At 46.6% G+C, this 16,164-nt stretch overlaps 1 protein-coding gene across 1 annotated transcript; it reads right to left on the bottom strand.

Moving 5' to 3' along the window:
- Nucleotides 1-10,597: 10,597 nt before the first annotated feature.
- On the bottom strand, nucleotides 10,598-16,164 carry KRT1 (keratin 1). Its single transcript, XM_072797821.1, has 9 exons — nucleotides 15,493-16,164; nucleotides 14,243-14,457; nucleotides 13,849-13,909; nucleotides 13,336-13,431; nucleotides 13,002-13,166; nucleotides 12,746-12,871; nucleotides 12,005-12,225; nucleotides 11,513-11,547; nucleotides 10,598-11,421 (listed from the first exon to the last, which is right to left on the bottom strand). The coding sequence occupies exons 1-9, from the start codon at nucleotides 16,084-16,086 to the stop codon at nucleotides 11,075-11,077; spliced, it is 1,860 nt and encodes a 619-aa protein (XP_072653922.1). The 5' UTR covers nucleotides 16,087-16,164; the 3' UTR covers nucleotides 10,598-11,074.

Here is a 16,164-nt window from a genome sequence, read left to right as displayed (position 1 = left end):
CTCTCCCTGGGTGGTAGAAACAGGCTTCCAGACCTGGGCCCTTGGGGGCTCTTCTTGTCCCTTCGGTCTTCTCCTCACCCTCTGTCTCCAGGGAAAAAAAATGACCACAGTCTCCCAACAGAAAAGATTCTGAAGGCTTCTGGGTTCAGGGGGGACCAAGCTATGATGACAAATGACCCTCACAGAGCGCCTTGTAATACACAAAGGCCGTGTCGCATGTGGTTACAGACAGGGAGGTGTGTCACACGCCTGCAGTGACTCCCAGCCCCACTACTTACCAGCTCCATGACTTTAAAAGGGTGACCTACGCTTTTGAGGCCTCGATTTCCTCATCTGTAAAGTGGGCATGATGCTGCTCTTCACTTCAGAGCGTTGATAGGAAAATAAATGAAACAAGGCATGTGGCACTTAGCGCAGTGTCCAGCAGGAAGCACATGTGTCTGCTTTCCCATTGTCCACAGCAGTTGCAGACAATGTCTAGAAATGTCAACGTTGCGATAAAATAAAATAAATAAATAAATATAAATAAATAAATAAAATAAAAATAACACCACCTCCTTGGCTGCATGTTGCCACCCACCCTACCTTGCACCTCTGCCGGAGGCTCTCGAGCCCACCCCAGTCCCCTGCTGCCTGCAGCTCCCGTCCCTTTCCCAGGCAGGTCCCTGCTGGCTGTCGGGTATGAACCAGCCACTATGAATGATAATGGTTCTAGGATATGAACTGCCCCATGGACAAATATTTATTTTATTTTTTTTAAGATTTTTATGTATTCATTCACGAGAGACAGAGAGAGAGAGGCAGAGACACAGGCAGAGGGAGAAGCAGGCTCCATGCGGGGATCCTGATGTGGGACTCGATCCCAGGACCCTGGGATCACGCCCTGAGCCAAAGGCAGATGCTCAACCACTGAGCTACTCAGGTGTCCCAAAATATTTATTTTAAAAGGAAGACTCCTGAATGTTCCAAAACCCACAAGAATGAAGCCATGAGGAAGAATGAGGAAGAGGAATGCATCTTGATCCCCAAGGAAGCAGCCTTTTCCAGGGGCCCTAGCTATGTGGCTGCCCACCGTCCCCACCCCACACTCAAGGGCTTTCTCCAGGAAGAAGGACAGTGGCTGTGATGTGCCCTCCCTGTAACAGTTCTGCCCTCACAGATGTCGCTTCCCTTTCACAATCTCCTTCTGAAGTAAGTAGGGCAGGTGCTACTATGCCCACTTCACACACGAGCAAACTGAGCCTCTAAGGTAGTAAGAGATTTGCCTGAGGTCTCCAGGTGAGTAACGTGGCAGGCTTAGGACTTGTCCCAACGTCTTCGGGCTCCCCCACCCCGTGAGCTCCACGTCTGCTCACCCCCTTTTTGCCTAATGCCTGCTCCCCACGCAGAGATCTGGGGAGAGTGCCCTGACCCTCTGAAAGGCTCCCTGCTCGTTCTAGTATCTGGATTAACAGTTCCGAAACATGTTAGAGACCGCTCCAACTGATGCCTTCATCTGCAAGACGAAAGGGAGTTCGGTGACTTGTCAAGTTTGCTTGACAGAAGAAGAGCCCAGCCCAGCAGCCCTGCCACTGAACCACCTACCCCTGACAGCAAGGAACTTCCAACCAGTAAACCAGCTGTGAGGGCTTGATAGATACCACAATCAACGCTCAATTACCCACAAGGATGGAAAATAGGAAGTAAACAGGAGTTGTGTCCTTTCCAGGCTGTTAAATCTTTCATTGCGACACTTGCCCCAAGGCTGTGAAGGCATCCAACCACGTGCGCCTTCCTGTCCACACCTCTGTGGATGGTCCAGGAAGAGGCTAATAGGTTGGATCCAGGGCCAAGGTCGTCCAGTCCTCGCTCCATCAGACCTTCAATAACCACAGGCTGGTGATTGTCCGGCCATAGGATGGACTGCATTTCTTGTCCTGGTCCTGCCAGGTGCAGTCCTTCCTGTGGTGGCACATGGCAGGTGACAAGTGCCAGTGAGGTGGCATGAGACTCCTACCACACTGCCTTGCCTCAAATGCCGATGTCCTCACCATGGAAACCTTGTTTATGCATTATCAGGCCAAAGGAGAGGATTACTGAGGAGACGGCAGCCAAAACTGGGCGCTTCCCCTGGAGCCTGGAGGAGTTTCTCCAGCCCTGAGCACACCCTAGCAGCGAGCACACTGTGAGTGAAGGCTCTCAGATGTTAGTCTGCGAATGTTGATCGGGAATGGTTTCAACCGCAGGTGCATCTCAAGCTTTCTTCAGGGACACCGAGGTAGCACACTCTGTTTTCCGCTTGCCCGGAATGTTCTTCTAGTTCTATCAGGTGTAGCACAAAAGGGAATCAACTGTGCTGACAACAGGAGAAATTGAAGACTGGTAATAAAAGGGACCAATCAACTCCCCTGTTGGGTGCAGATAGGAATGAGGAGAATAAAAATGTATAGACTGTTGGATCCAGAAAGCTAAGCCAGAAACCTGCCCCTCCCTACACCCCTTCTCATCTTCCAAATAGCTGAGGTTAATTAAGGACACTCACATGTAGCTAGAGGAGGAGCAAGATGGCCTCACCTCAGTCCTTGCCTCATGCACATCTGGCCATGAACAACCCACGCTCAAGGATTGACTTCTGGCATTTTCTCAACTGAACAAGCAAAAATGGTCTCCAAATTACCTATCCAATCAGTGTAAACCAAGATCACACTTTTCTACTTTCTTAAATAATGAGATGAAATATTCTGGAAGTTGAGTCTGAGACTTGGGGGAGAAGAATATGGAAGATTGGGGAAGATTATGGGGGAAGGAAGAAGGAAGTCTTAAGGTTGGAAGTGGTTCCATTGACTGTTGACTCTCTCCTAAAGGACCCCGGCCTTGGGAAAGACCAATCTACTCATGTATCTCTGATGGAGATTAATTTACCACCATCAGACAGCTGGACAGGGGTGAGAGGTCTTCTTCAGAGAACTTTTGTCACTGCCAAGCAAGAACAAGCCTCACCCTCTTCCTTACAACACTGGTGTGGTCCATCCTCAGTGAAAGTGACCATCATGCCCACACTCGGTCATCTTTGGTCTCCTTTCAAGTCCTTCCTTTGCCCTAGTTCTTGCCCCTGAGTTCACACTAACTTTTCAAGGGGTCACTCAAACACTCTGAATACTCAGAATTGAGCTCCATACCCGAGGGGAGACCTTTTCCCCACTCCCAGAGACTCTCTGTATCAAGAAGGATTTAGCTGATTCCTTATGTCTTGATGAATAGCAGAACAGAACCGAGAAAAAAAAGTCTTTTTATTACTCCCAAGACTTTCTGAAATACTCAAATTACATGATATTCACCTTCACTGCCCCTGGGAATGATTGACTGCCCTGTGGGGACCAATACAGGTCCCATCACTGTGTAAAGAAGCCTTTGTACCAGCAGAGGACACTCTATACTGCTTAGACAGAGCTAATAGAGCCTATTGACAGATTGGAAACTGGGCGTGGGCGTGAGGGAGGGGTGGGAATAACCCAAAGTGATCTGGGAAGGTCATAAGTTGACTAAGACTGCTCCATTTTTCTGATAATGGATGGCAGGGAGTGCCACATTCCCTCCAGCAGATATGGGAGGGACAACACAGTGACACAGAGCATCCCAGGACAGCTTGAGTATCCATTCTTCCAACAATCACCAAAAATTGCTGGCGCCACCCAAATGTCTTGTGGGCATCTTTACCCTCCCTTTCATCTGGCACAAGACACCAGCAAACTGCAGCTCCAGCAATTCTGTAGACCACTTCTCTGGCCTCCCACTGTAGCTAGCCTATTAGCCACGTCCTCTTCTCAAGGGAAGGGGCTGGTGGTGCCCACTTCATCCCTTCCACCTGCCTGAATCCTAGCTATATCTCAGGCTCTTCTCAATGTGTAGCTCCTCCAAGAACCTTCTGCTCACACTTGACTTCTCTTCCTGGCTATTTCTTGGACTGTGCTCCTTCCCTCTCGGTTGCCAGGACATCATACTCCATCATTTCTCCCATCCTCCATGGCTGCTCCTGTACGCTCTACTGATTTCTCTTTCTTTTCCGTCCTTAGGAAGAATGGTCTCAGGAGTCTGTTCTTGATTCTCCTCTATGTTTCCTTTTTTTTTTTTTTAATGGAGTTAGTTTCTTTAATTGCAAATGAAAGAGAAACTAGTGGGAACAGTCACACAAATCAGGGGTCCATGTTTGAGATGGAGATACAGCTTTTCCACAACTTCTCCCCCTCCAGGAGCATGCACACATGCATACATGTGCGCACACACACACACACAGAGTACAGTTGGAATTATGTACCTATATTCTCCCCTGGATGCTCTAAAATGGCCCAGCCACAAAGTGTCCTAAAGCAACAGTACTGACAGCAGCTCTTTCTTCCCACAGGTCCTGTCCCCCATGATTTAATAAAACCATTTTACACCAAAAAAAAAGAAAGAGAGAGAGAGAAAAAGAAAGAAGAAAGAAAGAAAGAAGAAAGAAAGAAAGAAAGAAAGAAAGAAAGAAAGAAAGAAAGAAAGAGAAAGAAAGAAAGAAAGAAAGAAAGAAAGAAAGAAAGAAAGAAAGAAAGAAAGAAAGAAAGAAAAGAAAGAAAGAAAGAAAGAAAGAAAGAAAGAAAGAAAGAAAGAAAAAGAAAGAAAGAAAAAGAAAGAGAAAGGAAAAAAAAAAGCAACAGTATTGCCCTAGAAATCTTTTGGCAATCTATGGAGTTGTTTTTTAAGCTTGTCACAGTGATTTGGGGGGCTGCTAGTGACCCTCAGTGAGATTATGCTAGACCTCCTGAATAATTTTTGAATGCCCCACCATTTATAATGACTCAGCCCAGAACTGGACTCCAAATCCCATACACACACTAAGTGGTTTTACTCAGCTTTCTGGTCTCAACAACTGGGTTTTTGAGGAATGCAACAGCTGTGTAAATCAAGAGAAAACTGTATTTTCTTTTCATTAGAAAGCTTACAGGAATTTTCACCTTTTCAGAAAATTGTGTTGGTCAATGGCAACGCTGCTCATAGTATTTATCTAGCTTGCCAGTGTGGCAGACCTGCATAAGCCTGTATATGTAGCTGGATGGACACATGGCGATTCCAACTGTCAGCACAAACATCTAATGCTTCATTATGTTTTTTTTTTAATTTTTTATTTATTTATGATAGTCACAGAGAGAGAGAGAGAGAGGCAGAGACACAGGCAGAGGGAGAAGCAGGCTCCATGCACCGGGAGCCCGATGTGGGATTCGATCCCGGGTCTCCAGGATCGCGCCCTGGGCCAAAGGCAGGCGCCAAACCGCTGCGCCACCCAGGGATCCCTCATTATGTTTTCTAATAGAGTCCTGTCTGAGAATTTAAAGTGAAATATAGATGATACGATCACTAGTTTTTTTCCTTTTTCTGTCTCCTTTATATTGCAGTGAGGGCACTGTGCTGATTTCTTTTAATTATATGTAATAGCAAAGTTTACCATCTATGCTTCTCTTTTCCTGACAGTAAAGGGGTGCTATTTTAATTTTTGTTATAAAACTGAAAGCAGTGAGACTGATATCTTTAGAATAAGTGACCTAAAGAAAGAATATTCCTTTTCAAAGTATACTTTTATCAATGCCCATAAAGCCTCTCTTAAAAATTTCTGTGCATGTTTTTGATAGAACAGAGTAGTTGAATGAGATTTCTTCATAGCCCCTCCAAGGCACCAATAGAAGGTCCCCATTCTGATAAAGACTGTCCGGGGAGGCTGTGGTTCCTAAAATTCCATATAAAGCCATACGCTCTGGATGAAGATCATATTTTGAATTTTCTCTCCCAAGGGTTAGTGAACAGCCCCTGAGACTAGTGAAGACCCTCCCTCAAGGGAGAGAATGGAGATAGAATTGAGCTAAACTGAACTAGGACCTGAGAATTTGCAGGCAGAGTTCCTGGATTCTGCTGTTTTCCCACGAGCACTAGACGGTTGTCTGAGGCCTGGAATCGTAGGGGAAGAGGCACTTGGTGTGTGGGGAGGGGAGAAGGTAGAGAGACCATTCTTCTTCAGAGTTAGATGAGTCTCAGAACTCTACTGGGGATGTGGCTGTGTTCAAGCCACACAGTTATGGGAAGAAACTTTGGCCAGTTTAGAACTTTGGAAGACTGGTCACTGAACTGATGGCTGTGACACTGTGACCATTCAAAGAAGAAGAGTGGCCCAAAGGGAGCTCCAGGGGCCAAGGGAAGGATCCTGTCCCTCTGGCTGAAACATTAGGAGTGAGACACATGGATGGAGAGCCAGGGAGAGGAGCTGTATGCAGGCAGGGTAAGGGCAAAAGGCTGAACTTGGCTCAAAAGCTGTGTCACAGGCAGAAGCCACAGCCAGATTCCAAAATGCTTATCTGCTGAAGAACATGCAGTTCAAATCCCAAAGGAGACAGTCAAGTCTGGTGGGGAGTCAGGGTGAAGCCAGGGTGGCAGGATCTCTGAGATAAGAGGATAAATATATAGGTATATTTTTGTTTGCATATGCATATGCACACACCTTTGGAAGGGTGCCCAAGAAACTACGGTGGCCACAACGAAAGGACTCAGTGGTGGGGGTTAAGGGAATTTTTATCATTGGGTTTTACTTGTAGATTTCCATCCTTATGAATATTATTACTTGTATAAGCACCAAGCAATAAATCCACACTGGATGTACCCAAGGATGAAATATGGGAGTGTAAGATTTTGAGAGGTCATCACTAGATCTGGGGCACCCCACTGTCTTGGCTGGAGAGCCCCTGAAGAATTATGTCTGTTCTCATGGCCTTTACATTTTCTCCTTTTGAGCAAGCGCCTCCCATATCTGTTTTACTTTCCTACTCCATGTTCTCAGCAAGTTTCCCTCCACCCCTTCTTCCTGAATTATCTCGTAGTTCAACTTTCAGATTTCATTGAAGTTCAGTTTACGCCTCTAGCTCCAGTGATTACATGGATAGAGTGGAGGCACCTCAAAAGGACTAACTCATCATTTTCCTGCACTAGACCTCTTGCTACATTATCTGTCATTACCCAAGCCAGAAATGTGGAGCCATCCTCAACCCTTCCCTTTGCGCCACCCATCCCCAATCCATCACCAAGTCCTAATGATCTGAATCCTAACTACCAGTGGAATGCAAATCCTCACCCTCATTTCTGGCCACCCACCCACCTCTAAGGACCTGAAGTTAAGGTATAAAACTTTATCATCTTTTGTCCTAGGCCTTGCAATCATTCCCTGTCAAGTCTTCCTACTCCAGTATGGTCCCCTCCAATCTGGCCTGAGTGATTCCTTTAAAATATCCATCTGACCATACAAGGCTCCTATTAAATCCCTTCACTGGCTCCTTCTCACCTATAATAACTATTTCAGACCCTAAGTCCCTGGAAAAAATGGCATTTCCATGAGCAGATCTCCCACAAGCCAACCAGATTCCTCACAGAATACTTAAGTACAAGACAAACTATGGTCCGTGCTCAACTCTTATTCCACCAGCAGTAAAACAACCCCTTCGTCTCCCTCTCTCCCATCGTCCCAGTATATAGTAGGTTGCAATAAGTCCATAGGTCCAAAACCCCATCTGAGAACTTCTGACCCACAGACTAGAGTCCGGACTCCTTTGATGCCTACAAGGAAGGTCCTTTCTGAGTGGATCCGACAAAGCCTTCACCCTTACCTCTTGTCACTAACTTCATGCTCCTCCAGATGATCACACACTCCATGTAATTTCATTCTTCCATGTCTTTACCCATATTATTTCTTCTGTCTGGAGTATCCTTCTCTGCCGTCATGTCTTTGCCTGCCTGGTTTGCCCAACAAACTCTTGTTTATCCTCTAAAACCCTGCCATGCACCCTTCATATGTACCATTTCTATACCTTATATGTGTTTTTATCATCACATGGGTTGGGTTCATTGTAACTGCACATTCGCATACACCCCATTACCCAAGCCTCTGAGCTCTTTGATAGCAAGAGCCATGTGTCATTCATCATAGTATCCCCAGGTGTGTGGCCTTGTCCCTGACACATAGTATGTGTGCAGGAACTGTTTGCTGAACTGAATGGAATCCCAGATTTTTCCTCTGCTATCTCTCCAGTACTAATGCACTTTGGCACTTCATATTATTCAATTCTTCATTGTGTACTGACCTACACGTGGTTTTCATTTAGTCCTGTGACCTGACAGGTATTGATAAGTTTCACTGTAAATTGTAGGGTCTCTGTTTCATATCTGACCTTACCAAGAAAACCCAAGTCCAAACAAGATGAACAAGAGTATCTTCCATGTAAAATGTAACTAAAGAAAGTTGTAACGTAAGAAAGGAGTTAGAAAGTGTGTGCCAGAGTACTAGAACATTCTCATGGGTCCATTCACTCAGTAGTATCCCAGGTGTTATATCTGGTGGCCCCAGAAGTCTTCTCTCCCATGGAGGAAAACAAACCATCTCCTCCAAGGCCACTCAACTCCCGTTGTTCTAAAGTGACAAGAACCAAGCCACCTGTTCTGACTAACTCAGTTTCCTTGATATTTTAATAACAGGGTGGGTAACTCTGGTATTTCAGACACTAAATAGGTCACAAACTAATACATGGGCACTATGGTTTACACATCCATCACTTGCGTGTTTGCTTCACAAATATTAGTCCCCAGGAGAAGATTCAAATTGGGTGCATTAACAAAATCAATTATATGTCACTACAGAGCTGTCACTGGGCCACAGTGACCATGCAAAGGCACTTCCTTCCTTGGTGGCCTTGACAGCCAGCTGTCTACTTCTACTTCTTCGTCATTGCCTTTTAATTTCATTTAACTACTTCTGTATAACACATTCACAGTTCACAAAACATTTCACGTTGTGTATTTTATCCTTTTGATGTCCAGAAGCAAACAGTCTCACCCCCATTTCACCTACAAGACAAGTGAAACTCAGAATGGCCAAGTGATTTGTCCAAGGACCCACACATCCAGTGGGCTATGGATTAAACCCAGTTTCTTAAATATTGTGGTGGCTTAAACCCAGTTTCTCTGAATTGAAGTTTGTTCTTTTTACCCACCATAAGGCTTCTCTGACTTTCACATCAGTCCAGACAGGGTTTGAGAGGAGAGACACAGTTGACCAAATTGTCAACTTTACATAACACTCTTGTTGATCTATACTTTCTTTATTCTTCTCAGTTTGGGTTGACACTGGAGCTAGGAAGACTTTTCCCAATCGGATGTTAAGAAAATGGATCTTTAGGAAAGTTGACTTTTTCATGGTCACAGACCGCCCTGGAAGCTGATGTTCATTGGTCTTTAGATCAAGTAGCTACTGATCTAGAGGCCAACAAGCAATGTTACCATAGCCAGATCAGCAGCAACAGCCGCATCATTATCAAAAATGGCACTTACCAGGTGCTTACCATGTGCTAAATCATTCATCATCTCATTCAGTGCTTACAACATTTCCCACAAGGAAGGCATCATCGTCCCCATCTTAGAGATAATAAAACTAAGCTACAGAGGGGTCTGTAACTTGCACATTACCACAGAGCTAGTAAATGGTGGTGGTAAGATCCAAACCCAAGCATATCTAAGTCCAGTTGCCCATGCTTTTGATCACTTTATTTTCCTGTTGTACTACTTCACAAGTATGAGCTATAGTCGCATGACTGAACTTTTTAGATTAAACAGAGCTCTGGGTAGGAGCCTGAAAGAGGAGAAATGGATATCTAGCTGTTCACTGGGGGTTCTTGAGCTCCCCAGCCAAAGTCTGCATTCTGGCCGTAGCAGCTGCTGACTCTGTGTTACCCAGACCCCTCCCATCACTGATTCTTGCACACAATTACTTTTCCATGGCCTACTTTCCTCTCGTCTCAATGCCAAACTCCTCCTTCCCAAACTGCTTGCCCTCTGCCCTTTCCAAGAAAGACTTCTCAGATGAATAAAAGTTTCTCAGATGAATATTCAAGTCTCTCCATTTCTTCATGGTGTCTGCACACTTTAGGAAAAAGCGTGTTGTATTTAACTGTCAAATGCTTAATTTTTTTAATAATAAATTTATTTTTTATTGGTGTTCAATTTGCCAACATACAGAATAACACCCAGTGCTCATCCCGTCAAGTGCCCCCCTCAGTGCCGGTCACCCATTCACCCCCACCTCTTGCCCTCCTCCCCTTCCATCACCCCTAGTTTGTTTCCCAGAGTTAGGAGTCTTTCATGTTCTGTCTCCCTTTCTGATATTTCCTACCCATTTCTACTCCCTTCCCCTCCATTCCCTTTCACTATTATTTATATTCCCCAAATGAATGAGACCATATAATGTTTGTCCTTCTCCAATTGACTTATTTCACTCAGCATCATACCCTCCAGTTCCATCCATGTCGAAGCAAATGGTGGGTATTTGTCATTTCTAATGACTGAGTAATATTCCATTGTGTACATAAACCACATCTTCTTTATCCATTCATTTGTCAAATGCTTAAAGTCGAATGATGCCTAACCAGCCTCCCCATCTTGCCCTTCATGTGTACCAACTCCTCCATATGCCATGTGGCTCTGAGGTCTTCTTTCCCTCCCACAAAGCACCCATGCAGGACAGACAGGGCTGTGAACAAAGGAGATTGAGACTTAGAGATAATTTCAAATGCGGTTTATTGCAGCAATACAAGGAAGCAGAAGTTTAAGATCTCTCCACAAAAGACAATCAACTTGCTCACACCTTCTGTACAAAACCAAAGCAACACAGAGCTTGCTCCAAGAAACTGGATACGAGGGAGTGTCCAGAGCATGTACTCCATGCACACAGCAAAGAAGCTGTGGTTCTAAACAGCCCTCATCGAGCTGACTTAAGGAGGTGCTTTGAAATGTAGTGTGTGTAGCCATGATTGGTGAACTGTTTCTCAGGCAAAGCACAAAGCAGGGTCGTAGCCAGAGAGACTGAGATTGCCACTGATCTAAAAACTTCTTGGGGAAGCAGAGAAGAAAGGAAAGAGCTAGGGAACTCGGGTGATAGCTCTTTTCTCCAGTGAGGCTTGGGGCAACTGACCTTGGTCTTGCCAAGCATATTTGGAAGTGATGGAGAGGGAGAGCTAACAGGATAGGGGACACCTCTTTATCTGACTGCTCTGGAATAGCTGGTGGAAACAAACTTCACGCTGGAACTGCCACTAGAGGTCTTGATGCCCCCAGAGCTGGATCCCCGGCCCCCGGAGCTCCCGCCGGACCGGCTGCCCCCTCCAGAGCCGCCTCTGTGGCCCCCACTGCTGCTACTGGAGCCGTAGCCGCCGCCGCCGCCACCTCCCGAGCCGTAGCTGCCACCGCCGCCACCTCCGGAGCCGTAGCTGCCACCTCCAGAGCCATAACTGCCACCACCGTAGCCACCGCCGCCACCTCCGGAGCCGAAACCGCCGCCTCCTCGGCCACCGCCTCCACTGATGGTGGTGTGGCTGGTGTTCACAGCTGCAAGGGGACAGTCAGTTATTGTCAACCCAACTCCCTTTCCAACCCAGCAAAACCTGCACGCGGCCCTGAGAAAGCGGCTTGTACTTACACACGCTCACGTTCGGGGCACACTCTCCAGACATCCTGTAGGAGGAAGAAAAGCAAATCCCTCCTGACTCTCCAGCAGCACAAAGCCCCTCAGCCACCTCAGATTTGGGGCTCCTTCTACCCACTTGATCCAGTCCACTGGGCCTCCCAAACCTCTGCCATCTTCTCAGAGGGGACGCAAACAGGGAGAAATCTCCATAGAAAGCAGACAAGAGTCTTGCAGGGGTGCAGTTTAACTCAACAGGGCCATTGACTTCTAGGCCAGGTGACATCTGAGCCAGCCCAGATGGAGAATAAATTACTGCTTCTCAAAGCACTTGGTAAAGACGCTGTAGCCCTCCAAACTAAGTAGGGTCCCAAAGTGAAATGGAGTCTTTCCTCCTGCTCTATGTACTTTCCCCACACCCAGGACAAGTGGCTGCCCCTCAGTTACATGCTTGTCAGCTGGAAGCACCGAGAGAAGTGGCCAAACCGCCCAGGGTTCTGTCCTCACCTGCTTTCCTCTCCTTCCAGAAGGGTTCTGTAGGTGGCAATCTCCATATCCAGGGCCAGTTTGGTGTTCATCAGCTCCTGGTAGTCACGCAGCAGGCGGGCCATGTCCTCCTTGGCCTTCTGCAGGGCATCTTCCAGCTCGGCCAGCTTGCTCTGGGCGTCTTTGAGGGCATTCTCACCACGCTGCTCAGCATCACTGATGGACTGCTGTAGCGCAGAGATCTGAGAGAGAAGAAGCTCACACATTACACATTCTCCTATCACCTAATCCCACCCTGGCCTTCTTATCTCAGAGTCTTCTGTCTACCCCAGTGAGTCCAATAGAATCACAAGCTCATGCCTCTGGATAGCACATCATTGCATTGACTTTCTTTAAAAGCCTTAAAGGGAATGCAGCAGCCTCTCCCGGCCCTGACTTGAGGGTTCTCCACCCTTTACAGACCTGACATTCTTCTAAATGCCTACCCTGAAACCTCCTGGCTGCCTTTCCTCTCCCTTACCACGTCTTTGCATCATAGCCTTGATCACTCATGATCATCACATCCATTTCTCAGCTAGGTCATTTTCACAAGTTTCCCCGAAGAGAACCCAGCATGGCAGCTGAATTGTGGAAACCAGAATAATCACCCAAGACTTGGAGGGGTTTGCCAGATTCAACATTAGGAAGGTGTCCTCCAGTTACCTGAGCCTCCCTCTCCAATGCCATGTAGCTAGCTGAGCAGTAGAAGGGGAGAACAAGTACCTGCTTCTTGACACTATCAATTTCGGATCGAAGTCTCTGGGCCACCCGATTCAGCTCTGAAATCTCCATCTTTGTACTTTTCAGATTGTCCCCATGTTTACCAGCGGTTATCTGGAGCTCTTCATACTAAAGATGGTGGATCAAGTCAATTACATATGGCAGCACACCATGGCTCACACATACAAATAGAAGAGAAAACACTGGACAGCAAGACCAGACATTTCAGGAAAACTGGCTAGACATTCAACTCATTCACCTTGGTCTGGTACAGCGCCTCGGCTTCAGCCTTGCTCTTCTGGGCGATCTCCTCATACTGGGCTTTGACCTCAGAGATGATGCTGTCCAGGTCCAGGCTGCGGTTGTTGTCCATGGACAGGATGACATTGGTTTCGCTGATCTGAGTCTGCATCTGGGACAGTTCCTGCAACACACAATAGGTCAGCAACTCTTACGGTGTTAAAACAAAACAAAACTTAGACAGCAGGAGGAGTCAGGAGATGGAAGATGTATCTTTGTTTTTCTGGGTAGGGATGGGTGCAGGCTCAAAGGCTGTCCTTTTGGGCAAATGTGGTTGCAAGCAGAAGACTTACTGCCTGGTAGAGTGTTGTGAGGAAGTCAATTTCCTGCTGCAAGTTGTCAACCTTGGCCTGAAGGTCCACCTTGTTCATAAAAGCAGCATCCACATCCTAGAGGAACAATGGACATCATAAAGTCACGTTCTTCCCAGGGCAAGTTCCTCTCACCAGCTATAAGGGGTTTCTCCAAGTAGAACAAGGTGTTTGGAGTCTCCTCCACACCTTCCTACCCCAAGTGGATCACAAGCTCTAGACTGCCCCATCCCTTAGAATCGCAATCACAGGACAGCTCGCCTGAGTTGCTGAGAATTTGTCTCCTCACCTCCTCCACGAAGGGCTGAGAGAACTGGAGAAGCAGAGGGCTTGGATAAACCCAGGTCTATGATAATGTAGGGGGAAAGCTCTGTTCGGCTGTTCATCAGGCCCCCCACCGGATTCTCCACATCATGACTTCCTTCTCCTTAGTAATTGGAGACCTTCTTCCATTCTTTATTTCAGATGTGAAGTCCCCCCTACAGATTTGCTCACCTTCTTGATGGTCACAAATTCATTTTCTGCATTTGTCCGCTTGTTTATCTCATCCTCATACCTGCAAGGAAATCAGAAGGATTTGGGTATTAAGAGAAGGTGAGACCTGAAGTTCAGTGTCCCAGACTGAGATTGGCATTACCTGTCATTGCCTCCTGTTACTAGTCTAAGACAGCCTGGCCACCCCTTCCTTCCAAGCAATAAAACTGCTAAGCTATTTCTAGTTTTTGAGAAGAGGGAGAATTCTGAAAATGCCAAATTGATTGACCTCTAGCCTAAGAAAAGATAGTACTAGCTAGCTACTGTCTTAGCTTAAGACTTATAGTCTTAGCCTGCCAGTTTCTGGAAATATTTTAGAACAAAAGTCAAGGATTGCCTGGCCAGTCCTCCTTACTTGTTCCGGTAATCTTCCACCAGGTCTTGCATGTTCTTCAATTCTGAATCCATCCGAGACTGGTCACTCTTCAGTTGGTCCACTCTCCTTCTAAGATTGCTGATGTAGTTTTCAAAGTAGGGCTCTAAACTGTGGGTCCGAGTGGAGGTGTCTACCTGCTGCAGCAGCTCCCATTTTGTTTGCAGCACCTGGTTCTGCTGCTCCAGGAACCGCACCTGAGAACACAAGCCCCCATTAACTACTGGTGCAGAGACGGAGAACGCTGGCCACTGAGTGCCATAGACTACCACCCGGTAAGACCCATGCTCATTGGGAAAAGAACTTGTTCTTTCAAGTCCTGTTTTCCTGGCCGTGGTAGAGAAATAAGAAGAAGACAAGTTAGCATCACTTTTCAATAACAAAATTTAACTCACTGTTAATTCACAGAAGCTTTCATTTCCCTGAGAAGAGTAATGATAGTACTGTTGCAGCTGGAAATTTCAAAGGGAGTAACTAAACAAATACCAAACAGCAAAGCCCTATACAAAATCACTGCAATTACACTTGAAATAGATACATGATACTTAAGAGATTTGCCTTTCAAATTTTTTTTAGGTAGATTACCATTAACAGTCGTATGCATTCCCTGAGCATGCACACACTCAGGAGTATGCTGAGGAAATCCAAAATTGAATTTAAAATCTATTGTGGATAACTTTGAGTTGACATTATTGAGGATTAAGCAAAAACTAAGAAATGGTTTGCATGTCTTTACAGAGCAGATACTCAGAATATAAGTATAAAAAACCTGGTACCACTGTAAAATTTTCAGAGAGCAGAGCTCCTCTCCTGAAAGCAAAAGATGTTTGGTGCTGACTCACTACATCCTTTCTGCTACAACATCACAGTGCACTCTGCTCACCCTCGGCTCCCTTTTTATGGTTAGGAAGACCTTTCCAGAGCTCTCGTTCGCACCCTAGAAAGCTAGGTTAGCCCCATTTCTATTGCCTTGGTTCACCACATGTAAGTCCCAAGAGCTGAATGCAAAAACACTTGAAGAGGATAACACATTGACCCACGCTTACGTAGACCACAGACAGACTCTTTGTTCAAGAGAGTTTAGTCAATAAAATCATTCACAAGAATACTTCTAACACAACTCCCAAAAGACAACTCCACAAAATACCCAAGTAGAAACTCGAGGCTGAAACCTAAGCAATCTCAAATGGACCAAGAGCAGCCCTCCCGGCACACTGAGCAGATAAACTCACCTTGTCAATGAAGGAGGCGAATTGGTTGTTGAGTGACTTGATTTGCTCCCTTTCTCGAGTCTTCACTTTTTGGATCTCAGGGTCAATCTCCACATTGAGGGGTTGGAGAAGGCTCTGGTTGATGGTGACTTCCTGTATGCCACCAGGGGGGCAGACAGGCCCAAAACTACCTCCGCCAAAACCACCTCCACCAAAGCCGCCTCCACCAAAGCCGCCTCCACCAAAACCACCTCCACCAAAACCACCTCCAAGGCCAAAACCTCCAGAGCCACCACCAAAACCACCACCCCCAAAGCCACCGCCACCATAGCCACCACCAAAACCACCACGTCCCCCTCCTCCTCCGGCCACACTTATGGAGATGCTTTTACTGCCACCAAGGTTGACAAGACTTCGACTTCCAAACCCACCGCCACCAGCACCCCCTCCGCCACCGCCTCCGCATCTTCCTCCTGAAAATCTCCCGCCACCTCCTCCACTGTGGCGCACAGAGCTGCTAGTGGTCCTGCGCTGGAAGCTGACCAGCCCGGCAGAGCCAGAGCTGAAGCCCCCTCCGCTCCGGAACCCAGACCTGGAACTAAAGTGTCGACTCATGCTGCCTTGGAGAGAGTTGGAGCAAAGTCGGGAAAGGAAAGGAGCTCGCACTCCTCTACCCCAAGCACAGAGACTGTC

This window comes from Canis lupus, chromosome 25 (genome assembly GCF_048164855.1).
Source record: "Canis lupus baileyi chromosome 25, mCanLup2.hap1, whole genome shotgun sequence".
Classification (NCBI taxonomy): domain Eukaryota; kingdom Metazoa; phylum Chordata; class Mammalia; order Carnivora; family Canidae; genus Canis; species Canis lupus.
This window is presented reverse-complemented; position numbering and strand designations above follow the sequence as displayed.

Bases quoted from the DNA above. Each gene is read 5' to 3' on its own strand.
- KRT1 (XM_072797821.1), bottom strand. From the start codon at position 16,086: ATGAGTCGACACTTTAGTTCCAGGTCTGGGTTCCGGAGCGGAGGGGGC. The intron at 14,458-15,492 runs GTGAGTTTATCT...TTGTGTTCTCAG, and splicing joins TCGCCTCCTTCATTGACAAG to GTGCGGTTCCTGGAGCAGCA. The intron at 12,226-12,745 runs GTACTTGTTCTC...CTTCTCTCTCAG, and splicing joins TTGATAGTGTCAAGAAGCAG to ATCTCTGCGCTACAGCAGTC.